We start from the raw sequence: 18,671 nt of genomic DNA on the forward strand, positions 1-18,671 counted from the left end.
TAGCGTTAAACAAATATTCACGCCTAACAAATATTCGCTGATTTTTTAGTGCTAGCTTGACTTGCGTTAATCTGATTAATTACACCTGAAGTACAAAAAATAATCTAATCTTCCATTCAAATCATTTAATGACAATAAATAAAAATTAAAATACATTTCAGTAGCGAAATTATGTATTGGTTATAACTCATGAAAATTATCACTCACGTGGCCATCAAAAGTAAATATATTTTATTCGGTTAAATCATACTCATATTTTCAGTTAACTTCGACACATTGCTCGTGTTGGTATATGTGACGTATACTGAACATGATGCATATATAATGTGATAGTAGCTGAATACATTCAAATTCATATGCTTACCAAGTACGGTAATTATTTTAAATAAAAGTTACTAATATTCCTTATGATTTATTAGTGGTGAACTTGTACTAACTAATACGTCAGATGTATTTTTATAACCTTATGATAATTTTCCCGGTTCGTGTATCCAAAGAATCGAAATTCCAATAATATTCATTTTATTTTCCTTAATTATAGAACAGTGTAAGCGATATTACATTACTTCTGAGGTGAAATATCAGGGAAACGATTATGTAGAATTAGTTGTTTGATAAGGTCCATAGATTTTCAGCTTTCTGCACTAGAATATATTCATTGGAAGCGCTTTCTAAATCATTGAAAGTTATTAGGTCTAATAGAAAGGATATATTTTATAAACATAATTAAACGTATTGGAAATCATTGGGTGATTATTGTCGTACAAATAATCTTCCTAAGGGCTTTTACAAAGTTCTTGTTCAAAAACGTGGGCATATTAAAGAACTTGCACTAAACATATCCTAATCACCGTATTCTGAAGAAATAACCACAGGTTTATTCACAAACATAAACTAAAAAAACTGCGCTGCAACTTCTCCACGCGACAAAATTTCTTCTCGCTTCGAATCACCGACATGTGGAACAGCCTCCCCATCGTTGGCGCTCCAAGTATGAACGCGTTCAAGAACATACTAGATAAAGCTATGGAAAAATATATGTTCAGATTTGAAATGCCTAGCACCATATCGAACCCGGTGGAAGTTTAGTAGCTACTTCAAACTATCGTCAGTCATGAAAAGATACGGTCAAATGAAACGATATTAGATCTTCTGTGAACAAGGCACGTAAAGGAAAAGAATCGGCGGCAGGTCACATCAGGCCTACACTTCAGCGCCGAGATCAATATGTTATGTTAACACTAAGCTTATCTCGGTCAATGAAATTTTTTAGAAATTCTAAACTATTCATCATCTCGGGGTGGCTGAGTGATTAGGATCGACAAGAGTAGAGCAGCAAGTTTGCGGTTCGAAACCGGTGGCGACAGTTGGCTGTGAAAATTCTGACTGAATTTGGCGAGGTGGCTGGGTGATTAACGCCAGAAATACTGGATCTATGAGTTTTGGGTTTGAGACCCGCAGCTAGCAGCAAAATTATGCGATGTCGATAATCTCATTCACCTCACGAGTAATGCATCGTAAAAAATTCAGAATGAGGCCTAATATTATATTGAACTGTATATGATTATCCTATAAAATGATGCCATGAATTGTTGTAACACGCCTAACATTGCATGTGTTTTGGACTGTTTGTCAGTTTGTAGCTGAGTAGTTTTCATTTATATAGTCAGAGGAGAACCTTTTAAAAAAATAAACAATGATATATAAGAATTTCCTGTTATCATGACTAATTTATTGTAATTTCAAAAGTGGATGGGTTTATTCCATCATGAACATAATTTTATAAATTAGCTGCAAAAACGTGATCCAATTTATTAAAATTTTGTTTGATGAAACGTGAATAACATCCTATTTTAAAGGATTGAGTTCCCCGCTAACCTTGATGAGCCCTACTTTATAAATCCACGAGCGCGGATTATTGTACATGGTTGAAAAAAAAAATAAATATCAGCTGATCGCAGTTGACGTTAGACGTTAGTCGGTTCAAGGAAGCGGAACGCATCATCGCATGGAAATTGGAATATTTGACAATGGTAGTTAATTAAGTTAGATCATCTGTTGCGTTAAGACGATTTTTCTGACATTGCCTAGGCGTAAAATCACAGGCAAAGGAAGTTTTACGATTATGGCCTAGGACGAGCATCCCAGTTTCAGTCAGCAAATCTGAATCAACATCAACTGATGATCAGATCATCTGTCAAGACAGTCTTTTTCCAACTCAGCACTAGACTCCTAGCAGGAGTCCTACAGTAGTCTCCTTACTCTCCTTAGTCTCCTAGATGTCTCTCATTCCACTCATCATTGAAGGACTTTCTAATAAGGTAACTCTTTTTCCATAAAAGTGATATTCTGAAAATTACTTGGCAAATATAGCTAGGTAGCCTAGGTAGGGCGGCTTAGACCACACTCAGGATGATGTATGTTTTCGGTGAATTTTCCCGCGCATTTTCACTTTTTTTAAGCTATTGCTGTGCTCAGTTGGCGCAATGTAATGAAAATTGATTCTCTTTGCGCACGTGTTTGCGCAATCCCAGAAATTTGGTGAATGAGAAATCTAGAACTTTATTTTAGAAGAAATTTTCTCCAAAGTCATATGGTAACACTGAACACCGTCTGTTTACATTTCGTATGTATAATAGCCGCAGTTTACGATTACCGTACGTTCCGTATCCGACAAGGCGGACAAGCGGAAGAGTCAGAAGTAACCCGGACATGTCTTAAATTTTATTATTGTCAGTTCGACTCGCGTAGTCAATATACTTGCGTATATTGTCGACTAAAATAGTAGAACTATTTTAGCTTTCTAAAGTACGGCCCACGGCGCATTTTTTTACCAGCATAGTACGGCGCACCGCGCAGGTCGTTAAAATGACAAAATAAATTCCCGTGCACCTGGCACATCTTCCTGACCATGGGGCGGCTAGGGCCTTGTAGCTGTGGGTTTGTAACTTAGTAACTTACTAATCAGAAATCATTAAACAAGTAATCATGGTTCCTAAATTATTGATATTATGCTGCTTTTAGTTAAGCCATGGGCCATGCAATTCTATTTTATTAAGTAGTAATATATATTTATATATATATATATATGTTCCTTTAAGCAGGTTTCATTGAAGACCAGAGAATTCTCTGCCCTCTGGTCTTCAATGAAACCTGCTTAAAGGAACCAATTTTGCCAGCATATACTAATATATATATGTCTAAACTCACTTGTATATCAATAAAATATAATAATAATCTCTCTAAATGTCCTTGTATTTACTATTTATTAGCAAATTTACCATATTCTAGAGCAAGGCCAGGGCAGAGTCTAATCAAGAGTATTTTTCAATTTCATTGGGTAATTGATTGGATTAATATTTTTCTTCTATTATGAAGCATTACCATTTTTGCAAAATTATTATAAATATCTATGATATTGTCATCAGTGTAATTGACATCAGTGTTATAATTTTCTAGGTCAGCTCAGTGAAGCCACTGTGGCTAGTGATGGGCAATGAGTCATGTGACCTGGACTCTGCCGTCTCTGCCATTGCCTACGCTGCTTTGCTTGCTAAGGTAAAGTAATGCATGCTCTTGATTCTTGAAGAGATATTGTTCTGATGACTTGGTTGCTTATATTTATTTTATCTAGCTATTTATAGATTGAATCAGATCATCTTTGAACTCGTGTCACTTTTGTCAGAAAAGCTTAACAGAACCACTGTAAATTTAGCTGCAAAGAAGGCTGTAGACTTCTTCATCATTTGGACTACATTGGAGTTATTGAACTAACAAGCATGACATTGAGACCGCCTCACCTGCCACCCTCAGTCTGTAGGACAAGGGAACCCCTTGAGACAAGCTCTCAAGACCGTCGCTTACACTGTGCTGGAGGAACCCACCAGCGTCGTCATTATGCAGTGGCGCCCAATATTAACTGACTGACGATTGCTGGCCAATTTGATTCCAGCTATCTGTTTTCAAACTACTGAAATTGTACCAACGATGAGACAGATTGCAGAGTCATTTTCCATTTAAAATTTCCTTTTTAGAGTTTTTTAATGACCTTCTTACATATGTTTCAAGGCAAAATTCCTAATGTGTTGGAATGTCAAATTCATTTCTAATTTGTTGTATGTGCTCTTTTTATGGCTTTTATTAGTGGCTCTCTTCATGTTAATTTTTCCCCATTATTTATAAGTCTCCAGTAATTTACTTATTTCACTGGACAAAATTACATCAATAGACTGTATGTTAATACTAGTGTTATTAACATGTATAACTCTATCATACTCGTATAAAATTTTTTTATAAATATCTGATTCATAATTTTTCATGCAGGAAGGTTTTCCTTCCACTTTTGTGCTGAATGTTGCACAATCAGACTATACACTGAAGACTGAAGTGCAGTACTGGCTTAGTAAACATGGCTTGACTGAGGAATTTCTGATGTTCAGGTAAAAGCTTACTGAATGATTTTCATCAGTCCTAGGGTGTTTATTTTTTAGTGCTAGTGCATATAGGTACTATGTCCATTAATCCAATCCATCCTTTGCAGTATTTGCTATTTCAATTAGCTATGAACTTTTTTAAAATGTCAGTATGTCTATTGATCCAGTCTATCCCATGATGTATATACATTCTTGAATTGTTGGTATATCCTTTGAATGTTATTTTTCTTCAAGAGCGAGTTTAATTTTTGATATCTGATTTAATTTGATATTTGCCTATAATGCTTACAATACAACTATATTATAGTCAAATGGGGTAAGACAGGATCGCAGCCTTCATGGGGTAAGAAAGGACCAGCCCATATCATGCATTCTAATTGCACTGAATTTAATTTGATAGAAGAATATGTTAGATAACAAGTGGTTGTGTAATCAAATAATGTGTTTCTAGATTGATAATATTGAATATCAGGTTTGTACTTTTATTAAAAACCTTGTAACACAAGAATTACCTGTTGGTCCTGTCTTACCCCATGCCCGGTCCCATCTTACCCCAATGGGGTAAGATGGGACCAGCTCACTTTTTTTATTCTGTACAGAAAACTATGTTGTATGCAGAAAGTCTGAGTTGTAGCTTAGAAGCCCATTGCATAACTACACCTTGTGATAGGTTTAGGGTTTTTTATTTATTCATGGTATAGATGCTACATGCTTGTTAGTGATTTCGGTCCTGTCTTACCCCATCTGACTATAATGCATTCAATAAAACAATATATCAAGAAATACTTCTCTCAAATTTCTGTCTTTTTAGCGCATTTTCTCATTTATGGAAAAAATGCACTATTGTGCTCGCCATGTCCGTCTGTCTGTCCGTCCGTGACCTCAAGTTTTCGTCCACAAGAAAATGCGCTCTGTCACTCACCGCAGTGAGTACTGAGTTATATTTTTTATTATTTTCAGGGATAACTTGAGTTTTAGTGATGGAAGAATCTCTTTAATGCCAAGATGGCTTCATAGCAACCATGAGAACACCTCTGATAGGACTCAACTCTGTGACCACTACAGCACAGCTCTGAAAGGATTCATAACAATGTTATCCTGTGCGTCTGCAGAGCCCTCTGTACTCACAGAGTCCTGTAATCCTTCAGGCAGCTCTGTCCACGTATGTTTAGTTGACCATCACGTGCTGGCCACCGCAGACTGGCCGCTGGGGCCATACGTGAGACAGATTATTGACCACCGTCCACTGGAAAAAACTTTTTCTGGTGAGCAATGTAGTACAATGATTTTTTTTCAAATTTCATCCCTCTTTTTGCTTCAAATATGTATGATATATGCTATTATTTAGAAAAAAACTTAATATTGATTTGAATTAGAATAAAAATTGGTCAATCTCTAACATGTTTTATGACGATCCTAATGAATAATGAATTGATGCATCAATGGTTTTAAGTGATGTTTATTTAAATCATAAATATAGAGTTCATACTACGTTCTATTTGATTTTGGTAAAAATTAATTGCATTAAGGTATAAAATTATGCTTGTGTTGAGTGCAGCTGCAGCAGACGTTGCTGTCGTGCACGGCATCGTGGGGTCGTGCTGCACGCTTGTTACTGAACTGCTGCACGCACGACAGCCGCAACTGCTGCACGACCTGGCGCCACTGCTGCACGGTAAGCCACAGCTGCTGCACGGTAAGCCACAGCTGCTGCACGTGCAATAATCTATGAACATGTAATATATATGAGGTTGAGCGTAACTTTATTCATAATTGCACCTTGTGGTAGGCTGTGACTTATAGGCCTATATATATTTTGTGTAATATTGTTTATAATAATGAAAATTTCATAAGAAACCTACATAATTTGTTTGTGTGCAGGTTGCATTGTCCTGGACTGCGTGAACTGCCTGCCAGCCGCTGGCAGAGCCACTGCCAGAGACGAGGCTGTGCTGGCACTGCTGGAAACTTGCATGAGTGTCAGCAACAGGTGCAGTGCCAGCAACAGGTGCAGTGCCAGCAACAGGTGCGGTGCCAGCAACAGGTGCAGTGCCAGCAACAGGTGCGGTGCCAGCAACAGGTGCAGTGCCAGCAACAGGTGCAGTGCCAGCAACAGGTGCAGTGCCAGCAACAGGTGCAGTGCCAGCAACAGGTGCTGNTAAAATAATAAAAGCAAAAAGAACAATAAAAAATGAGAGAAAATAAATAAATAAATATAGATAAAAAATTGAAGAGAGAAAATGAATAAAATAAAGGAACATGGTTGATGATAACATGGCTAAATGTTTAGGTACAGAATAGGTATTATTGATATGAAATTAAGCATCAGCTTTAGTGATCACCATATTGTCAGTGAATTCCAAGCCCAGTTAGTTGTAATATCCATGTCCTAATCGGCACCTCACATGGGATTGTACAAGTTACTGAGCCATTAGTCATTAGTCTGAGACCGGCTCAGGGCTACTCGGATAGCAAAAGTTCTGACGATCACCTCATCCCCTGGACGGAGTTTCCAGCTCAGCAGAACACCCATGGAAGGGATGAATAGTGCAGCTGCTGTCTCTTATACACATCTATCAATAGCTCTGGCTTCATTTGAGTTTCAATCTCTGGCTTCATTCAAATCAATAGCTCTGTCTTCATTCAAATCAATAGCTCTGGCTTCATTTGAGTTTCAATCTCTGGCTTCATTCAAATCAATAGCTCTGGCTTCATTCAAATCAATAGCTCTGGCTTCATTCAAATCAATAGCTCTGGCTTCATTTGAGTTTCAATCTCTGCCTTCATTCAAATCAATAGCTCTGGCTTCATTTGAGTTTCAATCTCTGGCTTCATTCAAATCTATAGCTCTGGCTTTATCGCAATTCGAAATATGGCTCAGGTTTATATTATTTCAAATGAAGTATTTTGCAAACTTGAATCGCCAAGCAAATTGACCATATCCTTATTGAAGACGAGGTGAATATACTCGGGTTTTCTTGGTTTTTAAATTCTTGCTGAACTTGCGAAGCTATCAAAATAATAATTTGAGTACAGAATGTAAATGCACGGCTTACATAAAACAGCCGTTTGTGTTTGACATGGTAATTACATTTTGTATGACTGTGATTGCATGACATACAGAACGTCTCTGTATGAGCAGCTGTGTGCAGCGCTGGTGGAAGGCGGTGATCAGCTGCTGAAGCTGCAGGAACAAACTGCAGATGTTGCAGTACGTGCAGCAGAGCTGCGGTATTTCGTGCAGCGCAACCTCAAGGCGTCCAGGAAGCAAATCTTGCCGCTCGTCAAACTTTTTGTCGAGCGAGAACTCAACTCGTCGCGTAGTTGATCATCTCTGTGAGTACGAATGTCTGTCTTTACCTTGTTTCAGTGTGGGTCAGCCTGACCCAGTTGAGCTTGGCAACAAGGCGTATTAGTGCTAGGTACGTGAAGTGTCACTATTTCGACTAGATGATATGCGCCATTAAATATTATTAGTGACATTTTTCCCTAGCAAAACCTGAACCCTTCGACGTGGTAAAGAAAGCCGTGAAAAAAAATCTGTTCTATTGAGACTTGATAAGTAATTTTTTACCTTTTACTTGAAGCCACACTGAATATTCTCTATCAATTTGTTTATCTAAACATTAACGATGATAATGAACTAATGCATAGTCTTTTCGCTGGTCAAATATCATCTTCCAATTCATTTCTCAGTTAAAGATGAATTAAGTTCATTCACATTATTCCGTTCTATTCATTTTCAGTAACGAGATGCATAAAATAATATGATGAGTATTTTGATACGGTGCTAGGTGAATAACAATATCTTTCATTTTAATGCTAGGAAAAATGATTATTTTTCCCATGAATTTATTCATTTTCCCAATCATCGAGCTGGCGGAGGTAGGGCTGCATTCTGTTCTCGGCTGCCGTGTGCACCGCTTTGGGTATTTGGCCCACCAGACCAAACGCCGCTTCGATCTGCAAAACAATGCAAATATTAATTTAAACAATTCAATATACGTGTTACCTAGATCACTTTCCCATTTCTATTGTAAGTAATTAATTTGTAACTGGGATAGGTTTATAAAAGCAAGTGATAAACGCAAGGTAGGAGAAGGTGGGGAAAGTTTGAATTAACAATTCAAGGGTAAAGCAAAGCTTGTGATATTTTGGTTATCAGATTATCAAATGAGTTTCTGCACATATCCGTCTCAGTAATTAACCATTTGCTCCTGAATATTTACTCAATTATCAATATTAGTAACCAGGCTCGCACTCATTCTTTCTGCATTTTTAAATTTGCATTCCTAATTCACTCCCTATTAAATTTACTTTGCTTTTCGATGAGTGACTCATACCTGTCACTCGGAGAAATAATTGAGAGTTATCCAAATTGCGAAGCATTTTTTGCCTTTGCTTTGCATTACCAGTTTGGCTCAGCAAAAAAAAGGTCTATCAATACTACGACCAAAAAGTGTCACTAATTGGACACTATGTAACCCATTAATTATGCTTGGTTTACATAAATTCTGCCGTGACAGTACTCACCTCGACCTTGTGCAGGCCTTGTGCGGGGAACATGGTCTTGGGCTTGAGTCTGCGGTAGTTGTTGCGGTAGCTCGCCGCTGCCTTCGACGCCGCCTCCTGCAGACCAGGCGTGTTGTGAACCGCCATATGCGTCTGTAATTAATATTGATTATTAGTAATATTTTCACCAATATTTGTTTATTTTTCGGTCATTCAATCACGCACGTACTCAAAAGTCTGGATTATTTTTCCCGCGATTCAGTCGTGCGGTGAATCTAAAATTCCCAGGCAACTAAATTTAGTTTGTTTCAACATCAATTTGCTGGAGGGAATATACTGACAGTAGCAAGGACGCTTGGGAGGGGTCATTGCAGTATATGCAAACATTATTAAATTAGTGTGGTCAGTATTTTACTAAAATAGAACATATAATAATATACTGACAGTAGCGAGGAGGCTCGGGAGGTGTCCAGTGTTGATGATGCGGCGGTTGAGGAGGACGCTGAGGTCATTCTGCAGGAGCTCGAGGTAGCAGGTCTCCTCCGGCCGGAGCAGCGTCAAGCAAGAGACCTTAGCGTCCTTTGCGGGGGTGCCATTTGTGTCCCCAGCAGCGGCGCTCCCCGCAAGGTGGCGACCAGCGAACCCAACGCGCCGTGCAAACACGCTGGATAAAAACGCTGTATTAGTTCAAGTATTCAAGTATTAGTCTAATAATTTAAGTAGAGTGTGCTGTATTATTTCAAATATATAGGTATTCAAGTATTCACTCATGATCTTGAGAGGTAATTACCACCGATTCCTATTGATTACCCTGCATCTTTACAATCATGACCCGAGAATTATCAAGTAATTCCGATTACCAGCCACGAGATACCATCCTGAGTTCTACTTAGTATTCCACGCTGACTTGGATTAACTGAAACTTTTGGATTAATTTCTGATCTAAAATATTGACATTTCTTGCAGTAGTACAATAAATAAGATGCAAGGAAACTGTCTGGTAATTGCAAGATCAATAACTAGTAGTGGTTTAATGTACTAGAATTGTAGTGCGTGACCCACCTCGTGTTGTGAGGTGGGTCAACTTGCAAGACACAGTCGACGTTCTGCACGTGCCAGCCCAGGACGTCAGCGTCGCAGCACAGCAGCACTCCTGAAGTCACGGACACGAACGTCTTGTGCGTCGACGTTCGTTGCTCCCGCGTCAGCCCGCTCTGAACAATTAATATACTATAATAGTAGTAGTAAATATCTAATAGTTTAGTAAAAAAAAGAAATTTGCACTAGTTAAGCACGTAAAGAATAAACATCCATAACTATAATAAAAAATAAATCTCAAGTATACGTATAGTGGCACATTTTTCTTCACTGTTAAGGCTCAAGTGGTGACTTCAGTGGCATTGACGTTAGCGGCGTAAGGACTATGTGGTGACTTTAGTTATTTATGTACATGGTAGGCGATGTTAGGGATGCCCATGACGGCCAGGACGCGGCTGTAGAGCTGCACCGTCGCGTCCAGCGTGAAGAACACGAGCGTCTTGCGCGCTGCGCTCTGCTGCAATGCCTTCACCAGCAGCCCCAGGCGGTAGTGAGTGGGACACAGCATATATTCTGCACAGGAAAATAATTTTAAGAAGGAAATTATATAAGAATTATCTGAAAAACAACTAAAAAGTATCTAGATAAATGCCGCTGTGTAAAAAATGTCATTTCATAAAATAATGCAAGTTAAATAGGATATGCTGCTAGGTCTTCACCAGCATTCCCAGGCGGTGGTGGGTGGGAGTCGAAATATATTTTGTTGAATACAACAAAACTTAGAGAAATAAATACCATATATTGTATTTAGAAAACTCACTTGGAGAACAATAGAATAGAAATCATCTCAAAAAAGGCAAGTTATCTGAAATTATCCTAGAGAATGCAGGTTAATTATTGAATGTCATTTCCTAAAGTATAACTTAAATGGGACATGCAGCAGCATACCCAGGCGGTAGTGGGTTGGAGTTAGAATATATATTCTGCTAAGGAAAATAATGGGAATTATATGAAAACAATGCGAGTTAATGCTTAAGAAGTATCACTTAATTCACAAATACACTTCAAAGGTGTGGTACCATATATACCATGCCATGGTAGATAATAAAGAAATGATATACAGTGAAGACATGGTACACAATGAAGACATAGAAATAGTGAAGGTATTGTAACAGCAGTAAACAACAAAACAATACACATAGAAGCAGTGAACAGCGAACTGTATGCATACAGTTCATCACTGTTTAGACAAAGTTTCTTCATTTCTCTCAGTGCCCCACAAGTGACTAGGTACTGACCTAGTGTGACGTGAGGGCTGAGCCCCGCCCCTCGGGGGGCGCTGAGGTCCACGTCAGCGTACTTGCGCCCCCCGAAGTAGAGGGCGACCAGCTCAGCGTCCTCCTTGCCGTGGGTGGCGCTCACCATGACGACCTGCAGCTTCTCTGCACGGGCAATAACACCATTATTGTTGCTGCCTCAATTATGGTTACTTGTTACAATTATTGCTCTAGTCACAATTATTGTTACTAGTAACAATTATTGTTACTAGTAACAATTATTGTTACTAGTTACAATTATTGTTACTAGTTACAATTATTGTTACTAGTTACAATTATTGTTACTAGTTACAATTATTCTTACTAGTTACAATTATTGTTANCTGTCTCTTATACACATCTAGATGTGTATAAGAGACAGGGGTAGGATGGTCTGCATGTGAGGTACTTACTGGGGAGCTTGGGTAGGATGGTCTGCATGTGAGGTACTTACTGGGGAGCTTGGGTAGGATGGTCTGCATGTGAGTAACTTACTGGGGAGCTTGGGTAGGATGGTCTGCATGTGAGGAACTTGGTCGTAGTGGCACAAGAGGAAGTCAAACTCGTCGAGCACCAACATGAAAACCTGAAATATTGTTAAGATCAATAATTGTATAATATAAACACAGACACAAGTATTTGTCTTTGCATTTTTCAAGAGAATTGAATGCGTTAATCATCTTAACTATTGTCAATACTATTTGTACCTGAAGGTCTTATAGGAAGAATTACAGTCGGAAGTCAAAGGGTAAAAAGCCAAATCTTAAGTTGATGTTAGTTTTTAGTTTTGAACATAGTGTCAAACATAATTTTATAATTTCTAGTCATATGACTTCATGATTTCTAGTCGTATCATTCAAAATTACCAAAAATGGGAGGAATTTAAATTAAAAATACAAATGAAAATAAACATGAAGTCATGTTTTTCAAAAGCATGAGAAGGCGTGGCTGAAATGAGAAAATGCTACTTAATATTCTTGTCGAGGTAACATTCGTTTTTTTAAAATTATTTTGTTGGGTTTAGGTTTTGGGTTGGGTTTCGCAGCATGCCCACGGTCACGCTGTAAGCACCGCCTACAAGCAACACTACAGAATGTTTACTGCTTGCCGGGGTTCAAACCCACGACTTGCACCAACATAAATGTGATTGAATACCAACCTTTTCCAATGAGAAGTTTGGTGTATTTTGCAGGTGATGACAAAGAGAAGCGGGTGTGCAGAAGAGCACGTTTGCACCTGTACAACAAAATTGAATAATGATGAAAATTTTTAACTCAAGTTTATTGCTCAACTTGAATAGAATCTGACTTGTTATAGTGAAATTTCTGAACAAAGACCTACAGTAGTTGGTAAAATTCTGTGAACTAAAACTAAAATGCATCATAATAAACAAAAAACAAAGGACTACTATCCTGCAATGAAACAATGCAAAAGATAGCGACTGAAAAAACATGAATATAATTTTGCAGAAAATTGCAGCAAAAATTATGTAAGTACCTATACAGAAAATATTGCAATTGTTTCTGTTAAACGAAATTAATAAAAAAATTTTAACTGGTTTGATAAGTTTTGAAATGAATAAGCATACAAGTGAAAATTGCAGGTATTTAAGTCACATGCTAGCTTAAAATTTGATGAGTTTGTGAAACAATTTTAAAATGGATGTCTCTATGAACCTTGCATCTAATTCTCAATGTTAATAAGAAGAATGATATCGAATAAAGTATTAAAGTGAATGAAATATTTATATAAATGCTAGTTATTATTAATACTTGTTTGGTCATCATCACATCCGTATGCCACAGAGCTGGTGAAGCTGTCACCACTGCTGCGATGCACGAGTTTGTGCAACTCTGCTCTGCTCTGCTCACACAAACCAGAGTTGGGGCAAAGCACCAGCACACCAACTCCTGTAAAAATTGCTTTCAGTAAATTCAAACTTTATATTGATCATACAATTATATACTATTTTAATAACGGAATCTTTTTAAGAAATTTGATCGAGATAAATAGCCAATTTTTTTTAATATTGGAATCTTTTTAATAATTTGCTCGAGATAACTAATGACTTTTTAATAAAGAAATCTTGAAAACTTTAAAAAAATAATAAGTTCTTTTATGTAAAAAAATATTACATGAAATACAAATCAGAGGAGATGGGGGGAGATGCCAGTTCTCACTTAACCTACTGAAAATTTACAAGAATTTATGGGCTTAACTTATTAGTAACACCAGGCAAGAAAAATTACTTGCAAAGAAAATGGAATACAAATGTTCTAGCAAATGATCAATAAATCAAGAGACATTTTCTACATGAAAGTGAATTCCATGAAAGACTAACCATTTTCTTTGTTGAAATTTGTTCTCCTGAGTCGATCCAAGACTGGAATTAAAAAAGCAAGTGTCTTGCCAGAAGCTGGCTCCGCTATTATCCTGCAAGAAAGTGAATACATTTTATGCCAAGACATGAATTAATGATTGGTTATATACAAAATTTAATGCAGTATATTTCAAGACAATGCAAACCTGTGTAATGAAAATTATCACACAAGACAACATTTCATATTTTTCAGGGGTTGTAATGATGCTGCATTTAATACATCTGACTGCATATCTTTTGGAGGTCGGGACTGTAAATACAACTTTAATTTAAAATTTAACTTAGTGTATTAATTTTAAACATAAAATATGCTCAGGAAAACTTTGGCCTTTCAACAAAATAGTCTTCATATTGAGGCTTGTTTGAAGATATGAATGTCTCCATAAATTTAATTAGTATGATTATTTCAATTTTTAACCTATAATTAATTTTAACCCTGAAAGATGGACAATACCGAACAGTGACATTGCAGTGAAATAAATAAAATTGATACAATAGTTTATATTTTGACATGATATTACGATCTTGTATCACTATAATCTTACCTGGCATTCGTGCCTTTAGCAAGTAAAGGGATTGCTATAGCTTGGATATCGGCAATTTTATTGAAATTCAAATTTTTGATGTCATTCAAGGTCTCTTTGGTGAGGACTTTTTCCAGAACAGAAACAGGACAACCACGAGGGTTTCTCTTAAAGTTAGGAACAAATGGGCATAATTTGGGAGTAGCTGGCAAGATGACTGGCATACGGCCTGAAAAAGATGGAAAATTTATTGAAATGAAAATGAAAAAGACAGAAAATTTATTTATAAATTTTATGCATAGTAGGAGTTTTAATTTGATTAATGAAGGTCACTCATAAGAAGAGCATCACTGTACACTATATGTACTTTTCTCATAGCATTCATAAATTCACAAATTTGAAGCCAAAAACAAACAGAACAAAAAATTAACAGAATAGTCAAAATGTTGAACAGGAATGAAACCAGAAAAATTTATGTAAATAAGAAAATAATCTGTCAGTAGAAAATAATATAATAGAAAAATAATATAAAACAATATATGCAGTAACATGCTCATAAAAAAATTCCTGGGGGGGGATTAGAAGGTACCAATATCAAGGCATTACATTATAAAATTACAAACATTTGATGCACAATAAATTTATAGAACAGAGATAAATTCATAAATTACTAGAGGGCACAATAGCTAATCTATTGATCCTAATTTTCTGATTAATTTTAAGTAATAGTAGGTATGATTAATGTAAAAATTTTTATTAGGTAACAGTGGGCCTAATTTTTATTGTTGAATCGAGTAATTTTTTGTTGCTCTAGCAATGCAATTTTAATAAAATTGTCAAGAAATGACTGAGCTTCAAATTGAAACAATAGAAAACCTCTTAAAATAAAATTTCACAATCAATAGGGACTTTGGAAGACTTACCCTTCAATTTGGCTTCCTTTCTTGCAATTTTGATCATTTTGGCCCGCTCCTTCTTGCGCTCCTTCTTGACAGCCAGCCATGCTTCCTTTGGCAGGGAGCCCAGCTCATTTGGTACTTCTGTTCTTGGTCTTTTAGCAGGATCTGCATAATTAAATGTTCAATAAGTAAGCATAAACACAAGATTGATTGTTAAATTTAATTAAATTGAATTCAAAACCACCAAGTTCTATCCTTCCTTCTAAAGATTAGGGATGAAATCTGAATAGCATTTCAACAAGATTTGAGAAATTATACAGCCATATCTATCTGAAGCCAGAAGCTGTATATAAACTAATAATTCTGAAAATTGAATAGTAAGTAATAATGATTGACGAATATCTTAACTGTAGAGAAAACAGATGCATACATCGTGATACACGACCTCCAAGGTGCAGAAAATGAGAGAATATCCAAAGATTCTTGGCAATACCATAGCACATTAACAACAAAATTTTTGTCTTCTGAAGATCTTGCCAATTCATTTATCTTTAAATAACTATTACATGTATTTTTTGGCAAGAAATCTTGAAAATTAGGTAATTCTGGTGACAGATCCTCCATAATACTGGTGGGCCTAAACATTTGTTCTTTGCAACACAATTGCCAAACTCTGCATAGTGGTATTATCTTTGGCACATTCAAACAAACCAATTCTCTATCAGCCAAATCCATCAAATTTTTTGTTACTTGACATTGACAAGATTCTTCCATTGCCTGCCAACACCAGGGTGCAGAACTAACTGAAAAATTGGTCAGAAATTAACTATAAATTGGACAATGATTCCTGTGAATCTGGCTTTTCCTGCTTCTATGGTCTTTTCCTAATTTCTTTGATAAAAAATAAGATTTTAAGTAAAGAATTTCAAGAAATTACCCTTGAAACTATATATTTTAATTATTATTTTTGGAAAATTCTGCCCAATATTCCAAATTAGAATGCAGAAAGTACCAACCTATAGGAGATTTTGGATAGAAAAGAAAAAGACAAATAACTTACTGACACTGTTAAGTAGTTTTCCTTTTCTTTTCTCAGCACTCCACATACATGCTAGGCTTTTATCTTCCATGTTTATGCTTGCAAAATATATCTAATGAATGAAAAAGAATTTTTAAATTAATAAAAGTAAATTTTTTCATTGATTGCTTGAAATTTTGTTTAGTATATATGGATACTACGGATAAAATAAATTCTTATATCACGGGTGCTTATTGAACGATGGTTGTCAAACTGTCACAGCACTAGCTGAAGCCTGAAGCTGCAACTTTCATCAAATGAGACTCAACACCACATTTTTTTCTTCTTATAGGAGCACTGGATACTGGTCCATGCAGCCCCTTGCCTAAATAGGGTCTAGTTTGTGTCTAATAGTTATATAACATCTGAAAATCTACAAATCTGGAAAAGCAACACACAAAAAAGCACAAGAATAAAATAATAAAAGCAAAAAGAACAATAAAAAATGAGAGAAAATAAATAAATAAATATAGATAAAAAATTGAAGAGAGAAAATGAATAAAATAAAGGAACATGGTTGATGATAACATGGCTAAATGTTTAGGTACAGAATAGGTATTATTGATATGAAATTAAGCATCAGCTTTAGTGATCACCATATTGTCAGTGAATTCCAAGCCCAGTTAGTTGTAATATCCATGTCCTAATCGGCACCTCACATGGGATTGTACAAGTTACTGAGCCATTAGTCATTAGTCTGAGACCGGCTCAGGGCTACTCGGATAGCAAAAGTTCTGACGATCACCTCATCCCCTGGACGGAGTTTCCAGCTCAGCAGAACACCCATGGAAGGGATGAATAGTGCAGCTGATGTGTAAGGTGCAGGGGTCTTAATCTGTGTCCCATCTGTGTAGATGGCTGTGTGAGCAGAAAACTTTTGAGTTATTCAGGTCCAAAAAAAATTGTACAGCAGCCTGTACCTGATGCCAAAGCAGAGGAAAATTGGTCCAAAAAGTAGTCATTTGCATTGAACCAAGGGGGCAAAGGAGATATAAGGAGATGTAAACAAATGAGGAGCAGGAATGTGCAGGGCAGACATGACTGCTCAGGGATGGGAAATAAAATTTATTGGTTTGGAAGATGCCCTGCAGGGTAAACGAGGAACATTTGGATAAAATAAGTCTTTTACTATTGGACAGTGAGGCAATGGTATGAGATGAAGGAAATATCTACATAGCATTTATTTTTGATGCACAGAGAGAGGTGGAATATGGGCTTTAACCACCATTGAAGGAACTGGGGTAGTTCTTCTTCAACCTAGAGCAATTTTCTGCACCCCAGCTCTGTCTGCACCCCAGTGTCTGCTTGATATAGACTGGAGTAAGTTGGTTATAGGTACGCATACAAGATAATCTGAGTGAAGCAATTTGAGGTTCTCACGGAAGCTGAGGGGCATCCAGGACAACTCCAGGATAGCGGTGTTGTTTCACATATTCAAGATCAGAGCCATCAATGCCCAGCAGAGTGGCTGTGACTTTTTTGTTGGTGAATAACATACATTTTGTTTCTGAGTGATTTATGGATAGGCCCCATATCTTGGTAAATTCAAAGAATTTGGTCAATTGTGATTTGTGTTTGAATTTTATTGTTAGAAATGGCAAGGTCAGGAAGAGAAGAAGGTCACATCATCTGCGTAGTCAGCTGTGTGCACCCCCTGCACTGATTGCGTGGAGTCTACGTCACGCTTTACGTCACGCTTACGTCACTGCCTGCATCACTACCTGCAGATCTAGGGCAACCAATTTTTAGCTGTTTCGTACTAAAAATATAAGTTTTTAACTAGTATCAGTATTTGGCGTTGGCAGGCGTAGGATGGCGACAAGTCAGAGAAAAACCCAAGCGGCTGGGGACAAGAGCAACCCAACTGCAACTGCATACAATACTGCAGTCTGCACTCAATGCAGCAAAGAGGTGCGCTTGGAGGATAAGGGCTTATGTTGTGAACTCTGCGCAGCGTGGTATCATGCTTCCTGCGTCAACGTCGATGGCACACTCTACAAGTCTTTGAAGAGTGAAAGTCAGGTGCGTCAAAACTCATGTATTCACTTCTACTGCCCAAGACCGTGCAACGAGCTGGCAAACAAATTTCTTGCCAACTTCATGTCTATGGATGTAAAAATAAACAAACTGGAAGGCAGAATCACCACCATTGAAGGGAGAATGGAGAAAGTGGAACAAGGAGAGTTCATGTCAGAAATGAAAGCAACAGTAGAAAGGATCACCAAACCTATGACAGAGGCCTTGTCAAGGAGAATTGATGGATTAGAGAGCGGTGGTTTCACCAATGACATGACTGAGGCAGTGAAGATGATTGTACAGCCTCAAGAAGGAGATCAGGTGGCAATGCAGAGTATTGGTGATCAACGGGCAAAAAACAAATTGCTGAAATGGAGGAGAGGAACAAACGTAAAACTAACCTTTTGATTTTCAGTATCGAGGTTATGAAAGACACAGTCGAGGAACGGAAAGCAGAAGACAGGGAGCGAGTGAA

The 18,671-nt window shown here is 37.2% G+C and overlaps 2 protein-coding genes and 1 long non-coding RNA gene across 4 annotated transcripts; 2 read left to right on the forward strand and 1 right to left on the reverse strand.

Moving 5' to 3' along the window:
* The first annotated feature begins 1,915 nt into the window (after window positions 1-1,915).
* Window positions 1,916-6,595, forward strand: LOC108677377 (exopolyphosphatase PRUNE1). The gene is made up of 6 exons (XM_018165583.2): window positions 1,916-2,321; window positions 3,460-3,558; window positions 4,324-4,439; window positions 5,394-5,698; window positions 5,992-6,108; window positions 6,315-6,595. Exons 1-6 carry the CDS (start codon window positions 2,280-2,282, stop codon window positions 6,593-6,595), a joined length of 960 nt encoding a protein of 319 aa, XP_018021072.1. The 5' UTR covers window positions 1,916-2,279.
* A 985-nt stretch (window positions 6,596-7,580) lies between these two features.
* Window positions 7,581-9,138, forward strand: LOC125178406. The gene is made up of 2 exons (XR_007156881.1): window positions 7,581-7,769; window positions 8,982-9,138. It is a non-coding gene; the product is annotated as an uncharacterized LOC125178406 (long non-coding RNA).
* LOC108677385 (ATP-dependent RNA helicase DDX18-like) lies at window positions 7,977-16,306 on the reverse strand. Of its 2 annotated transcripts, none has more exons than XM_018165593.2 (13): window positions 16,167-16,227; window positions 15,127-15,267; window positions 14,225-14,432; window positions 13,641-13,732; window positions 13,072-13,209; window positions 12,459-12,535; window positions 11,795-11,885; window positions 11,282-11,425; window positions 10,396-10,556; window positions 10,008-10,159; window positions 9,390-9,609; window positions 8,967-9,098; window positions 7,977-8,396 (listed from the first exon to the last, which is right to left on the reverse strand). In XM_018165593.2, exons 2-13 carry the CDS (start codon window positions 15,161-15,163, stop codon window positions 8,286-8,288), a joined length of 1,563 nt encoding a protein of 520 aa, XP_018021082.1. In that variant the 5' UTR covers window positions 15,164-15,267; window positions 16,167-16,227; the 3' UTR covers window positions 7,977-8,285. The 2 variants fall into 2 exon arrangements, with proteins under 2 accessions (XP_018021082.1, XP_018021081.1); XM_018165592.2 differs by having other exon boundaries at window positions 7,978-8,396; window positions 16,163-16,306.
* Window positions 16,307-18,671: the final 2,365 nt, after the last annotated feature.

Source organism: Hyalella azteca, unplaced genomic scaffold (genome assembly GCF_000764305.2).
Source record: "Hyalella azteca isolate HAZT.00-mixed unplaced genomic scaffold, Hazt_2.0.2 contig9587, whole genome shotgun sequence".
Lineage (NCBI taxonomy): Eukaryota > Metazoa > Arthropoda > Malacostraca > Amphipoda > Hyalellidae > Hyalella > Hyalella azteca.